This window comes from Ceratocystis lukuohia (genome assembly GCF_044167205.1).
Source record: "Ceratocystis lukuohia strain C4212 chromosome Unknown Supercontig3_pilon, whole genome shotgun sequence".
NCBI lineage: Eukaryota > Fungi > Ascomycota > Sordariomycetes > Microascales > Ceratocystidaceae > Ceratocystis > Ceratocystis lukuohia.
The window spans coordinates 1534205-1559597 of NW_027263522.1; the positions used below are offsets into that span (position 1 = coordinate 1534205).

Consider the following 25393-nt stretch of genomic DNA (forward strand, 5'->3'; position numbering starts at 1 on the left):
CTGGGCATGGAAACTAGAGACAAGAAAGAAGCAGCGTCAGTAAAAGATGTCTGTCCATGTGCGGAGTTGGCAATTGTTTGGCGCCGAGCAGAAAAAGCGGAAAGAAGCTTCCAGGACAAGGACAAAGAAGCATTAGAGAGCAAACAAGACACAGATAGGCATGGAGACGTCATAGTGTGACATAGCATAGCATAGCACAAGAGATTTCTAGCTTTTTGCTTTTCCCTAAGTCTTGAGCTCTAGGCTACTCCGAGTCGCTATCGCCATCGTCATCGTCATCGCCGTCGCTGTCGCCGTCGCTGTTGCTGTCGCAGAGTCTGTTCCGGAAGAGTCGTGATAAATCGCCGTTGGCGCCATTGATTCGCCGCGAGGCCAGGGGAATGGAAAAGCTGCGGGGTCAAGACTCACGTTCCCTGCTTTCCAGTGAAGCCCTGGAACAGAACCTTGGTGTCGGAGTTGATGCGAAGGTTCTTGATAGTCTCGGCATAAGGGCTAGAGGCCGAGCTGTAGTTGCGGGTGGCCTGACGCAGGGCCGAGCCAATGGGCCGGAGCTGTCTGAAAGAAGACATTGTGATAATGGTGATGGTTGGTTGTGAGGGGGGAGAAAGACAAAACAGGCAAATACCAATTGGAGGCTAAAGAAGGGGAAAAAACACGGCTGAGATGTTTTTGCGTGGAACTTTTATTTTTTTATTTTCTGGCCCAGGTTCGGTTCGGAACCAGAAAAAAAATGGCCAAGGAAAAGGTAGGAAAGATGGGCGAAGGAAGGGAAGAAGCGGAGAAACGACTTTTGGCTCTGACAGGGTAGTAGAACTGTTAGAAAGGACAAATACAGAGTCTACAGCAGGCTACATAGTGCAGTAAGGCCGATATAATAAGACAGTTATAGAGCGCAAGCCCTCCACTGAACCCTCCACAACAGCCCACTTCACTCCACCCCACCGTAGTCCTCTGTCTTCTCCTACATGGGCTTGTTGCTGCTTCGGGTGCCTCGAGATGCGGCTCTGCAAGCCAATTCCTCCAAATAAAGCAGCTTATGTCGAGCTATAAACTTGCAATTCTACCATGCTTTCTGTCATTGATTGCCTTTCACACATAACGAAGGGTTTTAGTAGTTCCGTAGAAACACAGCATCACAATCAGTCCATATGACAGCACAAGCACAAAACAGGCCACCCACGCCCCAGCCAGGCACTGCACTCTGCTGCCCGGGCCCGCGGATTTTCCCGCAACTGAACGGCTCTCAACAACAAACCAGCTTGCTTGTTTGGACCTGATCTCCCAACCAAGGCCCGAGAGAGCGTGGATTAAAGGATCGGTCGCGCGGGTCCTCAAGCAAAATACAACGCTGTGTACATCACGCGGACGGGCACGTGATCTTGCGTGTACCCATGTTTCTTAATCTTATCGATAAGGCAGCGTCCCGATAATCCTTTTTGACAAACCCCGCCATAAACTTCAAGTGCTTAGCTGCTCATCGTGAAGTGAAAGCCTGGCAACAAATAGCTGTCACTCGTCAAACACTTTACATACACAGTTTTCTATATCAATTCCTGTACAATGTCGGCCACGGCGACAACAACGAAAACATCGTCTCGTAAACAAAAACCCGAGCTTCTACCAGAAAACGAACGCTTCCTGCGCTGCTGTGGAGATATTGCTTCGGCCCTTATTGAAGACCATGAATCAGCGTCCAGAAACCCCGGGGAGCCGAGACGAGATGTGAATCTCAATGGCCTACGCACAAAACTAGCCAAGAAGCACAAGCTTCATAACATCCCGCCCCTGACCGCCATTATCGCCGCCATCCCAGAGCACTACAAAAAATACATTCTCCCCAAGTTGATAGCAAAGCCCATTCGTGAGTCTATGATTGTCGGCGCCTCGAGCTAGACCTAGTTCCTGCCAGTCCGGGCTTCAAGCCGGCTAACCAAGACCTCTTTCGTATAGGTACTTCATCCGGCATCGCCGTTGTTGCCGTTATGTGCAAGCCGCATAGATGTCCGCACATCGCCTATACTGGCAACATTTGCGTCTACTGCCCTGGCGGCCCTGACTCCGATTTTGAATACAGCACACAGTCCTACACCGGTTATGAGCCAACCTCCATGAGAGCCATCCGCGCCCGGTACGATCCTTTTGAGCAGGCCCGCGGCCGTGTGGATCAGCTCAAGTCGCTGGGACATTCGGTCGATAAGGTTGAGTATATTATCATGGGCGGCACGTTCATGTCATTGTCTCCCGCATACAGAGAAGAGTTTATTGCCCAATTACACAACGCTCTAAGCGGCTACCAAACCAACAAGGTCGATGAGGCCGTAGAGGCAGGCGAGATGAGCAACATCAAATGTGTTGGCATCACCATCGAGACTAGACCAGACTACTGCTTGCAGCCACATCTGTCCGACATGCTTCGCTATGGCTGCACCAGATTAGAGATCGGCGTCCAGTCGCTGTACGAAGATGTTGCGCGTGACACAAACCGAGGACACACCGTAGCCTCTGTGGCCGAGACCTTCTGCCTGGCCAAGGATGCCGGGTACAAGGTGGTCAGCCACATGATGCCTGATTTGCCCAACGTGGGGATGGAGCGCGACCTTTACCAATTTCAAGAGTACTTTGAAAACCCTGCCTTCCGGACTGACGGCCTTAAAATCTACCCGACGCTGGTAATCCGCGGTACAGGTCTGTACGAGCTGTGGCGCACTGGACGCTACCAAAACTACACCCCCAATGGCCTCATCGATCTAGTGGCGCGCATCATGGCGCTTGTACCGCCGTGGACACGCATTTACCGCGTCCAGCGTGATATTCCCATGCCACTAGTAACGTCAGGTGTGGAGAACGGCAACTTGCGCGAGCTAGCTTTAGCACGCATGAAAGACTTTGGCACAACATGTCGCGACGTGCGTACACGCGAGGTGGGCATCAACGAGGTCAAGCACAAAATTCGGCCGAACCAGATCGAGCTAGTGCGTCGCGACTACTTCGCCAACGGCGGGTGGGAGACGTTCCTGGCATACGAAGACCCGCGCCAGGATATTCTAGTAGCACTTCTGCGTCTGCGCAAATGCACAACCAAGTACACGTTCCGGCCAGAGCTGACAGCCCAGCCAACCAGTCTCGTACGCGAGCTACACGTATACGGCACAGCAGTTCCAGTGCATGCTCGCGACCCCAAAAAGTTTCAGCACCAGGGCTTTGGCACGTTGCTGATGGAAGAGGCCGAGAGGATTGCACGCGAAGAACATGGAAGTCGAAAGATTAGCGTCATCTCGGGCGTGGGTGTACGCAGTTACTACGCCAAGCTTGGATACTGGCTGGACGGGCCATACATGAGCAAGGAGTTAGGAGATGGAGACGAAACGGATGGTTACGATGAGGACTAAGTTGTAGAGAGGGAGGAGCTAGTTATGAAGAGAGCGGTATTTTTGATTAGAGACAGAGTTCACTAGTTCACACGCAAAAAATGGAATGGTTTTGTTTGGAAAAAAATCATTAACGGAGTCAATTAACAAGTCCCGGTATCATTGACAGGACAGGAAGTCAACGAGCAGAGGACACAAGGTCCTTATTCTCGTGACAATCCTCTCCAATATTCGCAAGCAGCAAAAAAAAAATAAAGAGCAAAACAAAGAAAAGAAACAATATTACTCAAAGAAAAAGAAGACACAAGAAAAGAAAAAAAGAGCTACACCCGGTAAATCTACAAAGATATCTCTACTCTCCTCCCCATATATGCGAAAATAGTGGTGATTTGGGCGAAGCTAGATGGCTTACAGCAGGACGGCCATAGAGCCCAGGCCAGCGGCAATGGCAACAAATGCACCAGCAAGGAGCTGGGTAGCAGCGCTGGTAGGGGAACCAGTGGAACTGCTGCCGGAGCCGGTGCTGGAGCCAGAGCTGGAGCCGGAGCTGGACATGCTAGCAGGGGAGGACTTGGCAGCGGCCTCGTTGACGGTCTTGGCAGCATCCAGTCTAGTCTTGCAGTCGGAAGAGGCGGCAGAGGGCTTCTTGACCTCAGCCTGGCCCTCGAAGTCGCAGGCATCGGAGGCCTGGTTCTGGGCAGAGTAGTAGCTGTCCAGGACGTGAGCGAGCTTCTGCTTAGCAGAGCACATGGAGTAGGCACCGTAGATACCAGTGGTGGCGTTGGCGTTGATACCGATGCAAGACTCAGGAGACTCGCTGCAGATGAAGCTGAAGATGTCGCCGAAAGACTCCTCGTCGAGCGAAGAGACAGGTCCGCAAGAAACGCTAGCCTCCATGCAGTCGCAGGTAGTGTTGTCGGGGGTGGGGGGCAGCTGCTCAGCGACGCGCCAGTGGCTAGATAGGCCAGGGCACTGCTGGGGCTTGTTGGTGGGGTTGTACGAGTCGAAGGAAATACCGGCGGGGTTGGCTTTGTTCACGGCCTCACCAAGATTGTCGAAGTTCTTCATGACAGTGACCTCGTCGCCATCAAGCTCAACCAGACCGTAGTCGTTGGCCTCCTGGAAGTACATGTAGACAATACCACCAGAGAAAACATCGGTCATTTCCTTCTCGTACAGAGCAGTGGTCTCCTCCCAGATACGGCCATCGGCACCGCCAACCTCGTTGCAACCGTACTCGGCGAAGAAGATAGGGACAGAGTAGTTCTGGAAGAACTCAATCTGCTTGTCGTAGCCAGACTCCTGCAGAGAGGACTTGCCGCACCACGAGTAGATGTTGTAACCCCAGAAGTCAATGGCGTCCTCAACATCACCGCAGTTGAAGTAGTGGGCGATGTCGATACGGACCTTGGGGTCGTCGTTGGCAGCGTAGCCGACGTACAGGTCCTTGTAGCCCTTCTGCTTGATGTGGGCCTTGGTGTCACGGACAGCGGCCTTGACGAAGGCCGAGGCAGGAGTGTTGGTCTCATCGTTAGTGACCTCGTTACCGGCGAAGAAACCGATGACGTTGTCGTACTTGGCGAGCTCGTCAATAACGGCGTAGTAGCGGCTAGCCAGGGCAGTGTCCCAGAGGGGGTCCTCACGGTTGATAGACAACTTGGGCTCTGACAGATCCGAGATGACGTAGATGCCAGCGTCACTGAGCAGCTTCATGCAGGCATCGTGGTTGGCGGTAGGGTCAATGGCGTAAGTACGGATAGAGTTAGTGCCAGCCTTGGCCATCAGGGGCACGTCACGCTTGCAGGCCTCCTCGTTGGCGAGAGGGTCGATGTAGTTGGTGGAGTTAGAGGAGGAGCCGGCGGCACCGACCTCCTGCTGGTAGGCAATACCCTTCATGAAGAACTGGGTGCCGTTCTGGAAGAAGAACTTGCTGCCCTGTAGGAATAAGTTTGTCAGCATTCGGTAAAGACATGAACAAGCACGGAGATGAGGGTTAAGAATGACATACCTTGACGGTGATGCGGTCGAGAGCCATGGCCTCACCGGCCAGGACCAGGCCAGCGGCCAGAGCAGACTTGAGGGACATTTGCATTTTGAAGACTCGATATTGTGAAGCCTTGATTTGTGTAGTTCGTGTGTGTAAGTGTTTTTCTGAGTAGTGAGGGTTTCTGATCGAACAGGTAAGGCCAGAGTGCGATCCTTTTGTATGCTGAATGGATAGGACAAGACCGAATGAAAGACGGTAGATCAAACGACAGGCGGTATAGGCAGAAGGCGCAGGCGATTGAAACAAGTTGGATGCAAGAAATAAAAGAGAAAAAAAGTAACAAGAAAAAGAATAAGTTTAAAGAGTGTCGAGAAGGAGAAGAAGGAGGAAGATCCGGAAAACAACACAACAAAGAGGCGATCGATGAGGAGGTACAACAACGAAAAGAAAGAAAGAGAGGCAGGAAACCAGAGAAGACCGGAAGGACAGGAGGTCATATATCAAATATGTTTGAAAGCCTGCTCCCAAAGGCACGCACGCAAATTAACCATCCGTCCCAAAAGGCCAAGACCTTCTTTGCCTATGTTCCAAAGGAGGTTGAGGTTAGGTACATTGGTACAACACAGGCCCATACACACAGGCAACTGCTCTCGATAAAAAGACACCCGGGAGGAAGGAGCAACGCACGGGGACGGATCAGGGGTGCATTTACAGGGGGTGTGCGGATGAAAGGCTGGGGGGGACTGAGCCTGGATTGGACGGTGAAAAAGAAAATGGAAGGTGCTGAAAGAAAGAGCTAACAAGCCAAGACAACACCAAGAAAGAGCCCAGACTAGGAGGGCACGCACAACAGGCGGTTACGAGACCGACGTTGAACAGGAAGGAGCACAATAAAAAGGGAAGAGGGCAGACGTGAAAGGGAAAGGACAAGAAGGGGAAGGGAAGAAGGAAAGGAAAGGAAAGGAAAAAGGCAAAGACAAGAAGAATCACAGGGCAGCTACTGCAATTGCAAAAAAAAAAAAGAAAAAAAAAAAAAAAAAAAAGCCATTGCCTAATCCAATCTACATACAGGTAGTGGGCAAGCTGCCACAGTTCCACTAATTCGTGCCTGGCCTCTGCTCCCTCCTAGCTCTAGCTCTCTGCCCTCCTCTTTGCCAACAGCACCGGCTCCGCGCCCAATGCCGACCACCGACAGTGGCAGCGTCGGCGCTTATTTGTTTCCTTGCGGTTTGTTCACACACCATCGTCAAACAACGTCACCAGGACAAGAAAAGAACAGGAGAGGCGAAAAATAAAAAATAAAAATACCCAAAAAAGAAGCTTCTGCAAGACTAACCTCAGCTTCGCCGCCCCAGACTCTCTCCTCCGCCCTCTCCCCCAGCTATTTTTCGACCCTTTTTCTGAGGCATTCTCCATTCCTCCTGGCGTTTCTAATGGGCTCTTTTTTTTTCTCTCTATTTTCAGGCATGTTCCCGCCTCGCCGTCGCTGCTCTGCTGGCGTTAGCCTGGGCTTGGCTTGGCTTGGCTTGCTGTGGGCTTTGTTTCGTTGCAAATAGCATCTGTGGCCAAGGGAGATTATGCCGAGCCAGGCGCAGCTTCTCTGGCAGCAGCCACTGGCAGGGAAGAAGGGGGAGGAGTTGATTGAGCATGTATATCCCTTGGAGCCCTGTCTTTTTGCGTTTGGGCTCTTGCATCTGTCCAGGCTAGACCTCTGTGAATCTTTCTCCTCCCCCTTCTTCCCCCTCCCCCGCCAAGACAAAAACAGAGTCTTGGCAGGAGAAGCGACAGCGCCAGGCAGGCTTCCCAGCATCAAAGCCCATCCAACCAATAATAACAACCACTAAAATCTCATAGCCGGGATTCCCATCCCTGCCCCGTGGTATTGTTACTCTACTTTGGCGTGTGAGAGTGCTAGACTTTGTTAGACCAGCTATTACACCCTAAGCCTGTCCTTCTCCCTCAATGAACTAATTGTCTTAGCGAAGAATTCTTACAGCAAGGCGGCTCGCTCGCCTTTCTCCCGCCCTCTCTGTCTTTGCCATGGGAAGAAGCTCAAATGGCCACCAGCTCTAGGTTTCTTAGCAAGCGGAGGCAACAAAGACAAGCCAAGAAATACCAAGCAGCTCGCCGAGCGAAAGGGCGAATGTCGGCTATGTCTGGGCAAATTCGCGCTGCGTTAACGCGAGTATCGGTGTCTGTGTCTGCTCTGCTTTCTCCTTTTGCCTACAGTTCTTAGGGTTATATTATCGGACTTGTTAGTCCAATGTCCGAGATCCGCCCGCGCTCTGCCAGATTTGGGGACCCCTATCTTTCCACCCCCCAGGACCCAGCGGCGGGGAGGAGAGGGCCAGGCCAACCTTCGTTTATTATTTATTTATTGCTGCTATTACCATTGTCCCTCCAAAAATGGAGGAGCAAGTAAAAAAAGGGAAGGACATAGGAAGGGGTGTTTCGGAATTGCGGCGATTTACGCTTCTTTGCCTCACGAACCTTTATGCTTCTTTGCTTGTTCTTCCTTGCCACTACTGGAGAGGCGCACTAGAAGAGCTAGCTAGCTTTGAGTAGCCTCTCCCGGCTGTTCCTGATCTTGGATATAGATGGATGGCAGGCCAAGGAGACAGCAGTCGAACAGCCGCTCTCTCGTGCTGGTTCCTCTCGTCATCACATTAGCAGCAAATTGTCTCGAATCTTGTTTTCATCCTTGGGGCTGTCCACTATTCCTTTTCCCCTAATTTGCATGCCAATAGACTTTGGTCGTCTAGCTATTTCATTTATTTCCTTCTTTTCATCCCAAGGTTCTAGCACCAAGTCAGCCCTGGGGTCCCCCGTCCGTCTAACTTAGATACGAACGGGGGGGTTCCTTTTATTTATTTTACACATCTAATATTCTCTCCTCGAGTTGCCTCTTGAAACTAGTCTCGTCTCACAGCCTTGTTTAGCTGCTTCTGACCTTTGCTATCCAGACAATGCCAAGAAAGACAGCCAAAAGGACAGCACAAACTGTGCAAAAATAATAAGAAAAGAAAGGTATAGAGAAGAATTGCCTCAAAAGGGCCGTCGTTTGGGAGGAGATCAGCCTCCGGCGGTGCGCGGTGTCCTGTGCTCCGGCCAGGTGAAGCAGACTTGCAGTGCTATCTATCAAGAAGCTTTGTGCAGTCATGCGTATCAAGGAAATACGGAGAAGAACAGCCTGAAGATGGGATTGTTACAGGGCGGGCTGGCAAGGCACCCAGCCCAGCCCAGCCAGCCAGCCAGCCCAGTCACTAGAATTCAACCTCATTGCCAGCGTGGGGCTGAGCCGAGCCTGTTTCTTCTATCTTTGTTTATCGCGGTGCCTCTTTATCACCGCTACTTTTGCGCCTCCCTTTGCCCCTTCTTAGAAGGGCTCTTTCTCTCCTGGCCAAGAATACCTGCGCTGGTCTGCCAAGTTTTCTGGGATGTTCATGTCACTTGAGATGTCGATCACAAGATCAACCACCTCAGAAATAATGCAAAGGAATTTTGGGGGCGTCCAAAGGGCCAGAAGTGTATGTGCAGTCGGGAAAGCGGTCGGCGGGTTTAACCCTTTCCTGTCTTCTTGCGCCTCTTCTTTGTTGGTTCCTGAATTGCTCTTCATAATGCTAACAGCAAAATGGAAGAGGCCGAAATGAATGGCGCGAATTGGCATGCAACCTTCAGCCGTTGATGGGACTTGGTTTCCCCTGAGCACAAGGGTTGCAGACATAAGGGTTGCACTGTTTTGAATGCAAGACAAAAAGGTAAAGGAGGGAGGTTTGTGTCGCCTTTGCTTTCTCGGCTCTTAGTTGGTTGGGTCTGCTACCTAGCCTAGCACTTTATTTAATGATGTGCAATTTCGCTGTATGTGCACTGGTATTCCTACACTACACGAGAAATGAGACAATATGTTATGCATATACGCGGGTACACAGGGATGGATATATGCATAGGCCCCGCTAGCTATCAAACGAGAACATGTATAGTGTAAGCCGGACTTGGGGCTGAATCGCTGGTGGCTTGCTTCTTGCTCATTGTTTTTTCTTGTGCTGTCTTGCTTCCCTGGTTTCGCTGGGCTCCTGCAAAGCTGCAAAGCATTTGCCCATCTTTTCCTGAGCTTCATTGTTCCTGATTGATCCATCTGAGCAATCAGGCATTTATTTTGCGCTGGCGATCCGGTGCCATGCTAGTCTAAGATATGCTTAAATGTTTTTTGCGTGATCTTGTTTCCTGTCTTCATGATAGTTCTTTTTAGAGTTGGCGCAGTCTGGGGGCTAAGAGCAGCCCTACCTTGTCAGTCAGAGCATCGCTCTCATGCTTCTTGTATATTTATAAATTGTGCGGGGCTACTGGGAATTTAAAGCAATGGCTACTAAAATATGAAGTGTTGGATGGCCTGCGTCAGCAAGACGGGTGGTGTGCCTGTGCCTGTGCCTGTGCAATCTTCAGTGGCTGTGATTAAGCCAGCCTCGGAATCCCCCCGTGTAACGTGGTGGGCGCGGTGCACTTAACCTGCCACTGTTGAGAAGTAGGACGAGCGTCATGCCACGGAACCAACATGCCGTCAATGCTTTCAGTTATGGGAGATTGGTCTTTTACGGCCCCTCGGGAAAAGCCAAAGAAAAGGCCTCTTACATCGTTATTTCGTGTCGCTGGTGGGCAAGATGACAGTATTAGCTTTGGCGATGGGCTAAGGGTCTTACTTGACGCAAGGAACCTTCATATGAGCGCAAGTACCCCGTGCAGTCTGTCGTTCTCTTTGCGTTGCGGCTGATTCATAGGACGGGAATTTGTAGGTTGATGCATAAAGCCTACGTGATGGCAGGACCGCAAGAGAAGGGTGCTCACTGACGGTGGAATTGTATTCAATTATGCGTTAGAGTCTCCAAAGCTCTCCTCATGGTGCTTAGGCAAGGACCCCATTTCATATTGTAAAAGATGATATTTTTGATAGCAGCAAAGATAGAAGAGCTGCCTGCCCACATGTTACTGCGAGCATGACGGTTTTAACACCGAGTTGTCTGAGGGCACAGCCTTCCATTGGTTTTGCTGTATGGATTCTCAAAGAATGACACCGTGATGTGGAGGTGAGTTGTTCCCCTCTGTATTTGGTACGCTGTTTTGCACTGTAATGTCTCTTGCTGCAAAGCATGCTTGTATCTGCTACTTAAGTTGCTTAGTCTAGCAATCTTATCATGATGCCTCTTTGCAGACTTCAATGCATCACATGTAAGCATTGTCTCAGTCTCCTTGTCTGTTGCAAGGTGGTATCTTTGCCCGATTACTGATGCTTCTATAGGTGGCGGCGGCTCTGGAAAGGTGGGGGCTGTGAAAGGACGGGCTGTTCGTAGTGTTATGTCCATAGCTCCGTGCTGGAATCGGCATGTGTGTTGCTAGTGCTGCCGACACTACGGGGATATGCTACTTGTTGCACTAGATGTCTGGGTAAACGCCGTTCCTAGTGATGGCGTGCGTGAACATGAGATTAGTCTCGTCTCATCTCGTCTTTTGTTGGGCTTGATGGCTCTGGTACGCGTTAAGCAAATGCTGGATTCGTGTAGGAAACCTCTTTCACTACTGGCATCTAAATAGTATTCATAGAACTTTGACCGAGCATCGAATTCTGAAGTTGTGGATAGGGACATGAAGGGACAAGGAAATAGCTACAGGGTCACTCTGAGTTCTCCGGTTACTGACTTTCTAGTTATTGGCATATGTGTTGCTGCTAGTACAGGATTAGGTGGCTTGGAGCCTGTATAAGAGCTCATGTGTTGTCGAGTCTTTCACTTGGGATGTCACTTGTCCTCTTTGGCACTTCTGGAATGGCTAATTTAGTGCCGAGTCTTGTGAGTTAATATATTGGGATGAAAAATTAGATGAAATCTCTGAAACATGTCCAACGGGCGCTGGCTAGATTTATGAATGCAGCAGGCAATGGCACACGTTAGTCTTGGAGGGGGAAGTGCATGGATTTCGTCTGTAAGCATGTGTCACATGGCCATGATATCGAGGACTTGAAGCTTTCGAACAGCGCTTTGGCCAAATACATGTTGCTAGTATGATCGCAGGTGAAGCTAATAATGCAAAGGAGCCGTCTGTTTGTTTGGGAGGTTAACATATCCAGGATAGAGACGCATATGCATTTTGTTTGTCTTGTTTTTAGGTACTGATATCTGCCACTTCTGAATCATCTGGACTCATAGGAGCGAGGCAGACGAGCTTCCTCGCAGAAAAGCGGCTCGTCTCGGCCTCGTGCCTGTAAGCGCTAGCAGTGATGCTGTGTGAAGGTGGGTTGTTAGATGGGCCCATGCGGTGAGGTCACGGGATCACCCTGTTAGGTACTCGTGTATGTACTCTGTTATTACATACATGTCATTTTGCATGATCGACAAAAGTATCGGTTTTGGACACGGAGATATAAATGGGGTCAGCCATATATGCAGAGTATTCATTCATCCGAAGGTGCTGTAGGTAGGGGGGGGGGGGGGAGAGGGAGGGTAGACAACAGCCACCGTTGATCTGACTATGTGCACTAAAAATACACCGACCGATCTCTGTTCCGTGAAAGTTGGCTGGCGAAGACGCCGTCTTCAGAGCTCTGCCTTGCGAACTCTTTTGTATCCCCGTTTTCCTATCTCCTATCTACCGTGGACTCTGGCTCGAGTAAGGGCTTTATTTTCGGGGTCGTGTAGTCTTATAGCCGTTTGTTCATATGCGTATTATATGTCAGATTTGTCATGCTCTTGCATTTAAAAGCGGAAATTCATGTCCCTAAGGCACAAGACCACCGGAAGCAGATAAATAATAGCAAAGCTTTACACATGTAAGCCACCTGGTGCCAAGACTTTGCAATTGATATGTAGCCTAGAGCTTCTAGTGGCCCTCAAGCGGAACGTGCTTTTTATATGAATACAAAATTGTAGCGCTTTGGCAAGCCCTCGCGGATATAAGCCCCTGTCTGCCTGCAATACAAAAACATGTATGGGAAAAAGTTGTATTGCATGCGAAGAAAGATATTCAAGCCCATAATTACATGCTGGACACGCCTGCTGTCAAACCACGTCATGTTGCTTCTATCATAGTAGAAATATGCAAGGTAGTGAGGAGATAAAAACAGAAAGGCATTATGACTGGAGCGGAGCGTCCCTGGTGTTCAGATGAACCAACGAAGAACTCCGTCGTGATAGAGGATCTTCTCCCGTTATACTTTTCGTCGGCGTTTAGCTTAGAACTGGCCCTTTATCACTGTGGTTGTATTCCATGCTTGGGACGGAAAGCGTAGGCATAGCTTTCAAAAAGCCTCTGGTATCTTGTCCGCGTGCAACAAATTTGACGACCATGTACATGCATGCGTGTGCATAATCTATCGCTGTTTTCTCTGATTCCTGTAGTATGGTTCGGATTTACGTGCAGCTAGCCTAAATTCTGCTGGCTCTGCCTACAATATTCCTCCTTGTTGATACGTGCAAATGGTTGTGGATGAGCATAGATCAATGGAGGGTGCCTTCCGAGCTTCACATACTTTCTCTTTCTTTTGTTTATCATAGACATGGATATGTTTAGTCGTTGCTGGGACTATCATCATGCTAAGGTCAAATAGCGAGAAATAGGAAAACCGAAAGCGCAATAGAAGCAATAAATACACAACGTGCCGACGTCTTGTGGGTAAGCCCACTCTTTGTTGAGCCTCTGTCACTACGATTTTCACACGGCCTTTCATACTTTGCCTGTCCCTTATTCTTTTCTTCTGTTCCTCCTACTTCTCAACATGCGGTTCTATTCATTCTTGTCTCTGGGCCTATTAATCTTGCCTTTTGGAAGCTGTAGACCTGGCCCAGCCCAAGATCTTCAACCTACAAACGCCGCTGGGATTGAGACTACTCAAGCTAGAACTTTGCATAAGTCCACAGATACCTCTGATCCTAATTATTTGAAAGATCACGGGTATTCTCTCTGGGATTTTGGGGGCGGCAAATATGTGGTACTTTCAAGATCTTGTACTCGCCGGGCCGGCCTACAACCAGTGCTTCAAATTTCCATCGACGATGAGCAAAAGGTCGCTACCATCCGGGATAACAAGCTGGATCTCGAATTATTTCGCGAAGATAGACTAAGACTTCACCAGATTTTCCAAGCCTTATGCTATAAACACAAAACTCCATTTCGCGAGATGAAGCGGGTTGTTATGGATATCACCGACCCAACAACTCACCTGGATGTTAAAAGATATCGCAAAACTAACGGCCTTGGCTTCGAGGACGAGATCAAAGTCACACCCAATCAACCAGGCTGGGAAGCATTTTCCTCTGCGATCTACTATAGACAGGCAACTCAAATGGTTCCTGGCGCTGAGGTCGATGAAATTCTTATCAAAGAACAGCGGCGTGACTCAAGAAACTTTGAGTACGCAGCTGTGATTGCTGAAGTCATGACGATCTCGTTCAAGCAGAGGGGGCTAAATGATGAGGATGTCCTTGTCGATCCTACTGGTACAAACGACGCCGAGCTTGCTGCTGAGGGCGATCCGAATGCTGCTTGGGAAGTTGCAAACAAAGGCGAAGCAGAATTGGAAGAAAGTGCTTCGGGGAAATATCCTGATCCCACGCTCTCCTCAAAGTCTATCCAGGAATCTTCTTGACAACCTTGTTTGAACCGCGGTAGCCAAACAGTATAGGGCGTATCTCCAAGTTGACAGGGATACACACTGTCTAATAGAGACTCTAGCTTCTCATGCAAGCTTACTCTAGACACCAAAGTTTTGCATCAAATGATACCCTAAGTTCATGAACTGTCAAGGCTTGAAGCCCCGCTAAGATAACAAAATGGAGTGTGTGATCAAGCTATTAACTGCCGGAAAGGGAAACATGAGAGAGCGATGGCCGGCACTTGAGCCTAGACGGTGCCGGGGCATTTGCAGCAAGGGAAGCTTTTGGTCTAGGAGAGAGAGAAGGGGGGTAGACGTGTAGAATATCAACGGCAGCAGCAGCGGTGGCCAGAGGGAGTCGCGGCGATATAGGAAGTACACGGTTACCGACATATGCATACACACCTAGACCAACCCTTATTCCCCGAATGTAAACAGATGGGCGGGAAATATCATGAGTGGCATTGAGATAGAGCGTGGCTTTTTGGTCTAGCTCTGAGGCAATCCTATTGAAATTAAGTGAAGGAGACGTTACACAAGCGAGTTAGAACCACCGGTTCTTAATAGGGCTGCCTTGGAAGCTTATATCAAGCCGCTAGGTACCTGGTGCTGTAGAGAGTCTGGAGGTGCGTTTGTTCGCGGTTGAGATACACCCAAGTCGTGCCTAACAGCCATTTACCAACGGAGCGGCTGTGTTAAAGCTGGGGACGGTGTTGACTTGGGATGGAAATAGATGATCGTGTCGGAACAATCTACTGAATTCAGTTATATCACTTTTGAAGTCACTCGTGATCCTGTACAACCGCACGTGGAACCGTGCTGGTGGTATACAGATTGATCGAATTGGTGAATATACTATTGCGTTTTTCGGTCATACGTCTCATTGGAATTGGACTCAGCGTCTTTCTCAAGGCCGGTATATACTGAATAGTCTGCGAACGCTTGGATGTTAGAGAAACAATGCGGCCTACTTGAAGAGTACGTCAAGCGTCGTTCCCTTGTTATTGTTTGCGTATCAAGTGTTTCAATGACTTGGCACCTACCTAGATTTAGTTTAGCAGCAGAAAATTTGAGACCGAGGAATAATGGAATAGGAGGAATAGTAGTTAAACCGAAGTCAGTAGGTTGGCCAATGCAAATACAAAACGTTTTTGCTATGAGTGATTTGCTCGCTATGCTACACTGGTTTACCCACGAGCATCAAATTCTTCCTCCCGCAGTCCTCTGAATTGCACTTTTGACGTCTGCTGCCTCCATGGTCAGTCCTTCGAGAGCTCCATTTTGGTTGTCCAACTATTTCCATCTAGCTGCAAACACGGCACATCCAAGCTGACAACACACTCTGCGGCTGGAACTGCCCGCAGAAGGCTCTACCATGAGGAGATTTTCCAATGCTTCAGATACCTTTCTGTATGTAATAGAAATACATTAGCCAATAGCGCCATAGCGTCTGCTCCGTGTAGTTAAATCTAGCCTAAGGCCTGTTGAGCAAGAAGAGGATGAACGATTACCCTGTGTGTCTATGGTATGTCCGAGATCCCGCCGTTTATCATCGGTGCAGGCTAATATCACCTCACTACCTGGTCAAAGACCTTGAACAGGCAAATGAGATGCAAAGTAAGCGCCAGAGGGCAAAAAGAAGCCGACTATAGAGAAGAGATGTAATGCCAGTAGAGGAAGGAAATCAAGCAATTGATCAAATGGATATGGATGTGTAGGTAGCGGCCGAATCATCGAGAAGTGGTGGTCGGGGAGGCCCGGTGCGGCCGATCGACATGGAGCACAAAGTCGTTACCATCCTAGACAACAACTTGCGTCGGGAAATACACCGCGAGGAGAGACTAAGACTCCCCCAGATCTTTCACGGCCTTTGCTATAAACAAAATATTCCATGTAATGAGATGAAGTCGATTGTCATGGATATTGACGACTCACTCACCCACCTGGATGTTAAAACCTACCGTAAAATTACCGGTCTTGCCTTCGAGCAAGACATTGAAATCACAGCTAATCAACCAGACTGGGACATCTTTTCCCCAACCATATACTACAGATACTCAACTGAAACGGTTCCTGGCGCCAATGCCGAAAAGATTACCATCAAAGAAGAGAGGCGGGTCTCGGAAGATCCCAAGTATACAGCTGTGATTGCGGACGTCATGGTGGTCTCGTTCGAGCAGCCGGATCTAAAGAATGAGGAAGCCACTTAACGCCCTACCGATGAACATGCTGCCGGGCCTTCTGCCAGGACGACCTGAATGCCGTTCTGGAAGATGCAAAAAGAGCTGTGGACAAGCAGAAGGAGCCCATGCCGGAAACACATGCTAATGCGGAGCTCACGTTGAAACCTACTCTGGAATCTACTTGACAGCCTGTTTCAAATCCAGTTCACGACCGTTGTTGAAAGGCTGACACTTGGCATCGGCAACTGAGCAATTCATGACGTATCTCCTAATTGACAGAGCCGCATGTAGTCTAATATCGACTCGCACTTTCTATGAATAGCTGTTATAGACATAAAATTAACCTTTTCTACGGTTTCTGAATCTTCCTGATGCCTCCCATTGCGTAGAGCACTATCCCCTCGTAGTTGCTATATATCCGTTGCTTCAATGGGCTGGCTTCTATAGGAGATATGATTTAGTATCATATGAAGCATTGTAGTAGCAAAGTAGTAGAATAATACAGAAGCTACCGAGTAAATATTTCGGAATTAGCAAAGCCCGTTAGAATCGTTCTGAGTGTTTGATTTGTCATGCTTTGCTTTCTCCTTCCAAAGCGCCAAATTCTCCTGCCTGCAGCCTTCTGTAGTGCATCCACTGACTCTGCAATTTCCCAAGGCTTTCCTTAGAGGTGACGCCAAGATCTACAGCAGTATGTGGCGCCTTCATTCCTTTTCTATCTCTAGTTGCATTGCTGATCTTGGCGATGGCGGAGCATTGAGCTTATGGGGCAGTCACACGGACTGGAAGAGCCATCCGATAAGGTGCACTGAAAAGCCCCGGGCAATGAAGCAGTCGGCTAACTAGCCAAAGCGGGGTGCAAGAGCGAAGAACTTTTGACTCCAAGGGCGGCGGTGTCTCTGACAGCAGCGAGAAGATGGATGACCTTTGAAGCAGACTTTCACCACTGGATAAAAGATGACTGCCTGAAGATTAGACATCTCGGTGATAGCGCTAAGCCATCCGAAACCATATGGCATTCACTGGGTGAAGAGGCTACACAGAGATACGGTTGCCCAAGCCCTGGCAGCGCGCTCCGGACGCGGCGACTTCGAAGGCTACAATTCGGTTCTCTTCGCTACGTTTCTTTCGTACTGGTTTGACGTCCTGTCCGCATACTTTATTTTATTTTGTTTTGTTCTATAACTACGATAATGCGGAAACGAGCAACCAGTTAACTTTGCAGCGGTTGCGATTCGCTCGTCAAAACTCAATAGTGAGCCTTGTAGAGGGTTACTTCTGCCCGGTAGCCAGCCGGCGCCGGTTGATCTCCGTGATTCTGGCGGGCGTCGAATATATTAAAGCTCAAGTTCAAGTTCAATTGGTGGTGTTGTGACACTTAAAAGCGGCACCTTATACATGCTATGTCTCTGTTACACAAGCAGTTTATGAGATAGAAGGCCACCACAAGTAGACTAAGAATGGCAACGCGTTGTGACTGTAAGCCATTAATCGATAGGATTATGCTGTTGCTATAGTCTAGCACTTCTAGCAGCTCCTAAACTTGCTTTTTATGTGCACGCAAACCAGAAGTGCTTGAGTACTATCACGCGACTATTGATCTCTGTCGCTAGTGACACGACGTATTTTTGCATACACCATGGACGGGAATGTGATGTCAAACACGTCAAAGGCATGTAAGCGCGCTTCTATGTCTTGGGCATGTATGGCGTTAAAGTACAGTATACTTTTTACATCATCGCAGAAACGTGCACGACAAAAAGACCTTGCCATGTCGCCGCCCCTAGGTGACTAACCGGGGGGGGGGGGGAGTTTTTAGTATCTAGCTGAACTAGCAAAACCTCTGTAACAACAAATGACCGTTATACCTGCTACTGGGGTTCAAATTGGAACGGGCCGTCCTATCACTGTGGTCGTATTCTCTCCCCGGGACAGAAAGGCCTGGCCTAAGCTTTCCCTTTCCCAGCCCCTCCCCCTTGGCTTAGCAATACGCTGCAAATTTGACCATAGTGTACGTGCATGCGCATCATCTCTTTTCGTTGATGCCTATAGGGCACTTCCGAATTTATTTGCAGCTAGCCTGAATTTCGTGGTTTAGGCCTACGCATGCAAGTTGCTGTTGATGAGCAAAGATCAACAGCGGGCGGGTGCTCTGCGAGTATCAGGTAATTTCTTTTCTTACTCTTTTTTCATGGTAGATGGAGAAATGTGTAGCCTTTACTGGAGGTTTCATCTTGCTAATTTCAAATGGCGTCAAGCTACATGAGTAAGAAGACCAAAAGCGCGACAAAGACGAATGATAAATAAATACCTCTCTTGCGGTCGCGCTAACGCATGCCTGAGCTGATTCTTTGCTAACCCCCTCCTACTACGCTCTCTATACTGTCACTTACACTTCCATTTTTCCGTCTTTTCTTCCTCAGTTTTCATTACAGCCCCAAGATGCGTTTCTATTCTTTTCTGTCTTTGGGCTTACTGGCCTCTCCTTTTGGAAGCTGTAGACCTGCCACAAGTCAAGATCTTCAACCCTCACAGACCGCTGAGCTTGAGAATGCTCAAGTGGGTGCAACTACCGCTGGTGTCTCTGATCCTCAATATCTAGAAGATCATGGCTATGTTACCTGGAATGTTGGCAATGAAGACTATGTGGTCTTTTCACAGGTCTCAGATGGCCCCGGCCTACTAATAATGCTCAAAATTTCCGTCAACATGGAACATAAAGCCGTTACCATTGTAGAAAACCATCTACATCGAGAACTATTCCGCAAGGGGAGACTAGGACTTTCTCAAATCTTCCAGGGTTTTTGCCATAAGGAAAAAATCCCATGCAGCGAAATGAAGTCGATTGCCATGGACATTGACGACTCATTCACCCACGCGGATGTTGAAAACTACCGTAAAATTAACGGCCTTGGCTCTGAGGAACATATCGAGATCGCGGCCAACCAACCAGGTTGGGGGATCTTTTCACAAGCCATAAACTACGAATACGCAACTGAAATGTTTCCTGACCTTGAGCCTGAGGGCGTTGTCATCAAACAAGAGAGGCGGGACTCGGAAGACCCCAAGTATGCAGCTGTGATTGCTGAAGTCATCACGGTCTTGTTCAAGCAGCCGGGGCCCAAAGATGAGGATGCCGTTGTTAGTCCTACTGATGCACATGCTGCCGAGCTTTCTGCTAGGACGATCTGAATGATGTTTTGGAAGATGCAAAGAAAGACGCGGGCAAGTAGAGGGAAACTATCCTGGGCACACGTGCTACTTGGGAAGTCGCTTTGAAGCCTATCCTGGAATCTACTTGACAGCCTGCTTCAAATCTAGTTTATGGTTGCTTCTGAAAGGCTGGCGCTTAGCATTGGCAACCGAGAAATTAAGAACGCATCGCCTAGTTGATAGGGCCACATGCAGTCTAATACCGACTTGCGCGTTTCATGGATAGCTACTATAGACATCAAATTAGGCTTTTCCGCGGGTTCTAAATCTTCTTGATACCTCCCATTCTAAACCCACGAACAATGAGATTCTAGACTACGCAAACTCGCCATTACGTAGTCCGCTAATGCTCATTTAACACAGAATAATGGTGCATGCGCTTAGTCCATCAACTGTCTGCTAGAAAGAAAAAGGAGACAGGGGATATTAACAACTCGTACATGAGCTTGGGCGCTTTTGGGATACTTGCGTCAATAGTGAGTGGATGGGTAAACGCGTATGTAATATAGGCAAGATGGTGGGTTTGGTTCTATTCTAACTTACTTGATTACGTTCCATTCATGGCAAATAGCCCCAACAGCTTGGTAGAGCTGTAGATTGTATACTTGGCCATTTTCGAAATTTAGTGTCTTTTGGGAAACAGTGGACATTGTACTGTTTAGCAAAGCTTAGGGTCAGCATGTTTGCTGTTTTAGTTGCGGTCAGTATACGATAGCATCGCCATAGATATCGAAATCAGTATAAACATAGCCATTCACGTAGTAGGTCGAAGCAAGACTAGTGGCCATAGAAGTCGTGAGTGACGAAGATTGGCTAACTTCGACCCGCAGCCTGCTTTGGCTATCCACATGAAAGAACCAAAAGTAGCTGTAGTGTAGGAGGCACTGATGTATCTACACTCCTTTAGAGAAACCTTGACTCTCCACAGGTAAACATGCGGGAGAGGGATGTCATGATTGGCATTAAGTTGAGGAGCGATTGTGACCAGTCAGGCTTGAGGCAATCCTGTGGGGGCTAGACGCAAGGATGCTACACAGAGGCTTTAGCACTGCCATCGAATGTGTTGGGTCTTAGGGAGGTGCCCTTAATGCTAGGCTATCTTAGCCCTGGCGTTGGATAGGGCTGCGAAGCAGGTTTACGCAGATTGTGCGTGCATCGATATAGTCTCGCACAATCGGCCACCATAGAAACGCCGATAAGATGATAGAGCTTAAGACACAGTAGACTGAGGACGGAGATATACAGGCATCAGTGCACTAGCAGGCATACCTACGAGCATGATAAGCCAGCGCACCAACCAAGAGAGCGCACTAAAAATATCGACCCTCGAGACGGAACATAGGATAAACACACAATACAGCACCCAATCAATTAAAGCTACCCCTAGATACTTCAAACAGCCTGACATGTTCTTGAGTTATGACCAGCCTTACCACATGTTCCACATCGCTTTGCCCCCGCCGGCCCGGCCTTCCCTGACTACCAATCCTGGATAATTCCGTCGTCACCTGCGCACTAACATCTTTCTGACCAATTACACCCTTTCCTCAGTTACGTAGCTGTGTCTCTTTTGCTCTGTGGCGCTTATCAAGAGTCTCATTTGCCTTCCGAAGGATCCGAGCCCCAGACTTCGACAGGGCGCTCTGACACAACATTGCCTTCGCTTCCTTCGAAAGTGACTTAAGCGCCTTAATAGTTGATGTTGGGGAGCTGCTATGATGTCTTTCAACTCGTATTCCAAAGTATTCAGATCGAGGACTAGATTTTCGCACTGTCTTTGGAATCCTGGAAACCCAAGGGTCGGAGAGGTCGGCCTCCTCCCCGACCGGTGTTGGAGTCCGTAGCTGAACATCAAGATTCGATATCACGCTTTCTACATTCAACAGAACATAGACAGCAGTATGAGCTGCGTGTATTCCTTCCCTACCCCTAGTTGTAGTGTTGGTCTTTACGATGACGAACCACTGGGCTCCAGACCCTTCTCTACGACGCCCCTCGCAATATTTCTTAACGCGGAATCCTGGTTAAGATAGGCTAACATGCAAATAGACAAGTCATCTGCGGCAGTTCAAATGCGATGAGGGATACAATGAATAGCGTTGTCAGGTGAAATGCTTCTTTTGCAGTGATAAGTTGGCGAAGTTGCACCTGGGTACTCATGGATTAGATGACCATTGTGTTATTTGTCTTGAAACTCGATAATCTATTAAACTGAATCTTCCTCTAGCTAGCGGTCAGTGCTAATTCGATATATAATCTAGGCGTGTCACGCGACTCAGGGTATAGGTGTCACGTGCCCGCAGTAACTTCTACGTCACTCCTATCCATAGCTACCGCCACGCGACACCCCCCCTCACACCGGTAGGTGTGCATTCCCTCAAGCTGCCACGAAGAGATGGGGTGGGATGTTTGGATTGAGCCCCCCGAACATTACCTTGTTGTATTTCTCGACGAGTGGTCCTGATAGCGGTTTTGTGAGGGCATCGGCAATCTGTTGCTTCGTGCTCACGTATCCGACCGAACTTAGCAGTTCCGTCAGCGACTTTCTCGCGGATATATAGATCACTGGCCCTGATGTGTAAGGCTTCACGAGATACAAGAAGATTCAATTGTATAACAGCTCTGTATTAAAGAAGAACTCGATAAGTTCTAAAAGAAACTAAAGTGAGCTATGCTAACGATGATGGTTGTGTGGTTTATATGTACATTGGGAAATATGCACTTTGGTAGAGGGACTAGAGGAAGACACTAGGAAGACGCTAGGAGGAGGCACTAGGAGAAAGGGCTAGGGAGAAAAGGGGCATTTGGCGCATCGTATGGTTTCCTGGGTGAGGGCAGGGCCTGAACCATACATGATCCATAGATCATTACATGATGTGCCTGGTCGCCTTGGACGTTGCGTCGGTGTTGTTTGCGGTCGCGACCCCTCCGCTGTTGTCCGAATGTACTTCAATGTCTAGGGTGTGACCGATGGCGCTAGCGAAGTTCTTTGCGTAGGTCAGAGCAGCCATCCCTTCTGACATGGAAATGAGTTCGGACTCTGGTGAACTTCTAGCAACTACCTTTTGCCTTCTGCACATCCACATAACAGGCCCCCCTGCTATAAAGATTATTATCCCACTCGTTCGTTGATTTTCCATCAGGACCGTCGACCCATGTGGCATCTGTGTACATGTGGCAGTTTATAGGCTTGTCCCTGATTTGGTTCATTGGAGCTGTGTAGACAATCCTGAAACTCTTGTTCGTAGACAAGTACTGTAAGAGTTTCGTTAGGGCCTTGTTGTCGGATTGTCTTGGCGCCTTGAAAGCTGCAACGAGTCTCACGAGGGCGTAAGCTATGTCAAGACGAGTGAGTCATGGTGCTGGCATACATCATGCGCCCCACCAGTCTCCGGTACCTGTCCGCAAGTCGTTTTCCCAGTTCGTGGTCCCCTGGGTCATTTCATTTTTCTAGATGATGCGACCCAACAGCTTGACCTCCTCGGCGAACCACACACACTTGTCAACATTGAGAACCAAATTGGCGTCTGCCAGCGTCTTGAGGACTGCGCGAGTCCTCTCTTCCAACTCCTCCCGAGTGTCTGCCATGATGCAAATGTCGTCAATGAGGCCGCACGTGTAAGCTTGGTGCTCGGACATGAGCTCGTCAATCATCCGTTGGAAAGTGTCGGGGGCGTTGGTCAATCCAAAAGGCATGACCATGAACTCGTAGAGTCCAAAAGGTGTCAAAAACGCCGTCTTTTCCATGTCCTCTTCTGACATTGCAATCTGGTAGAATTCCTCCTTCAGGTCAATCACACAGAAAATCTTGTGCTGAGCAGCCTTGTTCAGAGCATCGTCCATGTTTGGCAGCGGGTGCGAGTCCTTGATGGTGACACTGTTGAGCGCGCGGTAGTCGATGCAGATTCTGACATTCATACCTTTCGGCATTTTTCTCATCTTGTCGACATTCGAAAGTTGCTCTGCTGTCAGGACCGGCAGGGACTTGTCACCCTTGGGGACTGTAATTGCTCTCGATGCCTATGGGGACTTACTCGGGCGGATGATTCCCTCCTCCATTGCCCGGATGATGAACACACTGATGGCCAACCGCTGCAAAGGGCTGTAGCGACTCGCCCTTGCCTTGATCGGTCGTGCTTGGCCGGTGAGAAACCGATGGGCTGTGTTCTTCACTCGTGCGACCTTGCGGCCACCTCCTCTGGTTCGACCACATTAACACTCACTCGGCTCGTCGTCGTCAGCTGTCACCGCACTGCAACCCAGCTTCTTGGGCTTCATCAGCGACAGCTCCTTCTCTCCTCTCTCCTCCTTGAATGAACCACCCAACTTCACCTCGTAGTTATCACAGTACTGGATTTCCCATTTCGAGTGTAGGGACAAGCCCAAAGTCACATCGCCCGGTATTGCGCCGTCAGGGATTACAGCTGCTGTGAGGGTTCTCGGCAACGACTTGGATTTGTCTTTGAAAACCAGGGCCAGGTCAAAAGTCGCATTGTGCGTGACCATCGGGCCCTTGTGTTTGTTGAAGCCTTTGAACCGATGGGGTTTCTCAACGGGGTGAAGTGTCGCTCCAATTCTCCTTGCGCATGACTCCGAAATCGTGCATGGCGTCGCGCCGCTGTCTGGAAAAATGCGAGCAGCGATTCGCCGCAGCGGTTTATCGGGGTCCTTGTTCGGTGTGTATATCCAGCCACCAAAGAGAACATGGCCACCATTGCTGGTCTCTCTCCTCGGCCGCTCATCTTCACTTGCGACACACACACCGTCCGCCAACACGCAGCTGCTTCTTGAGTGCTGAGCATTTTGGGCTCCATGAGATCTGACATCTTCCACTTGCCCACATCCTTGAAGACATCGTTAGAAGCCGACGAGTGTAGGTTCTCAATCACCGCTGCCATCTCCAGCAGGGTGCTGGTCGGAGTTCTCGTGGCAAAGGTGCTCTCCTTCGCGCGCTTGGCGATGTACCAGAGATGCTCCACGTATGACCGTCCTTTGGGGATGCCCGAGCTGATGCCATACCAAGCGTCGACCTTCTTGTTGACGTAAGGTTGCAGTCCGACTGCACAAGTCAGCACGCCCCAAACCGCAAGGTGCCATGGCGTCTGCGTTTTGATCTGGCGGGCCAACATAGCGAAGTCGTTTGTCAAGAAGTGCGTTAGGTAGTACGCCCAGTACTCCGTAGGAATGGAGTTGCGGATGCAAGTGTCCTGGTGATTCATTAGCTTCCATGTCAAGCCGGGGTCGCTGATGGAAGCAAACTTCTCAAAGCCGGAAATATTGGCGACAGTTGCGCGCGTGCGGTCAAAGGAGTTGTTTGGCGGGACCTCATTATAACTCGACAGCGCAGGGAAGAACATTCGCACAGTCGTCTCCCTGGAGTAGATCTTGTCGCCAATTGTGAACGGGCGAGTCTTCCAGCGGGCCGCCGCGGCGACTGCCTGGCGAAAATACTCCTCAGGGTAACTTCCCGTCCTTCTCAGACCAGGGATGAAGATGCCCTCCATCTCATCCTCGTATTTGATGTGGAAGGCGTCAGGCTGGCCGTCGCCGGTGTCGCCGCCATCACCGCCATCGTCGGTCTCCACCGGGGCCGCCGGGAGCATGGCTTTTTGACCTAAATCATTTCCCTCATCGGTTCTCATTCTTTGCCTTGAGGATTGATTCTCTCTCATCTCCGATTCCTCGGAAAGTCTTCTCTTCGGTATCTTCCGATACAGCGATTCAATCAAAAGATTTAGCCTTGCGTTGACTGCATTCAGTTGCGTCGTGTCAACCCTAGGGATTCGCTCCCCCTAGGTCCATGTTTAGATGCTTTCGAGTGCCTAATAGCCCGACATCCCCATCTTCTGATGTGATCCGTCCGCGACTCAATTCCGAAGAATAACGAATGTGGAACTCCCTGCGTACTCAATGTCCTGTTGCAAATGTATACCGTCGCCCTCGCGGCTTCCACCCAAAACCTTTCACCCAATTTGGTTTCCGACAACATGGTCCTGACACCATC

The 25393-nt window shown here is 49.4% G+C and overlaps 7 protein-coding genes across 7 annotated transcripts; 4 read left to right on the forward strand and 3 right to left on the reverse strand.

Annotated features, from left to right (window-relative positions):
• Positions 1-244: 244 nt before the first annotated feature.
• HOO65_030419 (putative succinyl-CoA ligase ADP-forming subunit alpha, mitochondrial) lies at positions 245-569 on the reverse strand (the record flags this gene model as incomplete). Its single annotated transcript, XM_071002440.1, has 2 exons — positions 245-317; positions 409-569. 2 exons carry the CDS (start codon positions 567-569, stop codon positions 245-247), a joined length of 234 nt encoding a protein of 77 aa, XP_070860098.1.
• Positions 570-1560: 991 nt separating this feature from the next.
• Positions 1561-3389, forward strand: HOO65_030420 (Elongator complex protein 3; the record flags this gene model as incomplete). Its single annotated transcript, XM_071002059.1, has 2 exons — positions 1561-1861; positions 1951-3389. The coding sequence occupies 2 exons, from the start codon at positions 1561-1563 to the stop codon at positions 3387-3389; spliced, it is 1740 nt and encodes a 579-aa protein (XP_070860099.1).
• A 387-nt stretch (positions 3390-3776) lies between these two features.
• On the reverse strand, positions 3777-5460 carry HOO65_030421 (glycolipid anchored surface protein; the record flags this gene model as incomplete). The annotated part of the gene is made up of 2 exons (XM_071002100.1): positions 3777-5303; positions 5377-5460. 2 exons carry the CDS (start codon positions 5458-5460, stop codon positions 3777-3779), a joined length of 1611 nt encoding a protein of 536 aa, XP_070860100.1.
• A 7657-nt stretch (positions 5461-13117) lies between these two features.
• Positions 13118-13987, forward strand: HOO65_030422 (uncharacterized protein; the record flags this gene model as incomplete). The annotated part of the gene is made up of 1 exon (XM_071000397.1): positions 13118-13987. One exon carries the CDS (start codon positions 13118-13120, stop codon positions 13985-13987), a length of 870 nt encoding a protein of 289 aa, XP_070860101.1.
• Positions 13988-15768: 1781 nt separating this feature from the next.
• Positions 15769-16203, forward strand: HOO65_030423 (uncharacterized protein; the record flags this gene model as incomplete). Its single annotated transcript, XM_071000398.1, has 1 exon — positions 15769-16203. The coding sequence occupies one exon, from the start codon at positions 15769-15771 to the stop codon at positions 16201-16203; it is 435 nt and encodes a 144-aa protein (XP_070860102.1).
• Positions 16204-18618: 2415 nt separating this feature from the next.
• On the forward strand, positions 18619-19368 carry HOO65_030424 (uncharacterized protein; the record flags this gene model as incomplete). Its single annotated transcript, XM_071000399.1, has 1 exon — positions 18619-19368. One exon carries the CDS (start codon positions 18619-18621, stop codon positions 19366-19368), a length of 750 nt encoding a protein of 249 aa, XP_070860103.1.
• Positions 19369-22839: 3471 nt separating this feature from the next.
• On the reverse strand, positions 22840-24992 carry HOO65_030425 (gag-pol polyprotein; the record flags this gene model as incomplete). The annotated part of the gene is made up of 3 exons (XM_071001976.1): positions 22840-23390; positions 23613-24169; positions 24214-24992. 3 exons carry the CDS (start codon positions 24990-24992, stop codon positions 22840-22842), a joined length of 1887 nt encoding a protein of 628 aa, XP_070860104.1.
• Positions 24993-25393: the final 401 nt, after the last annotated feature.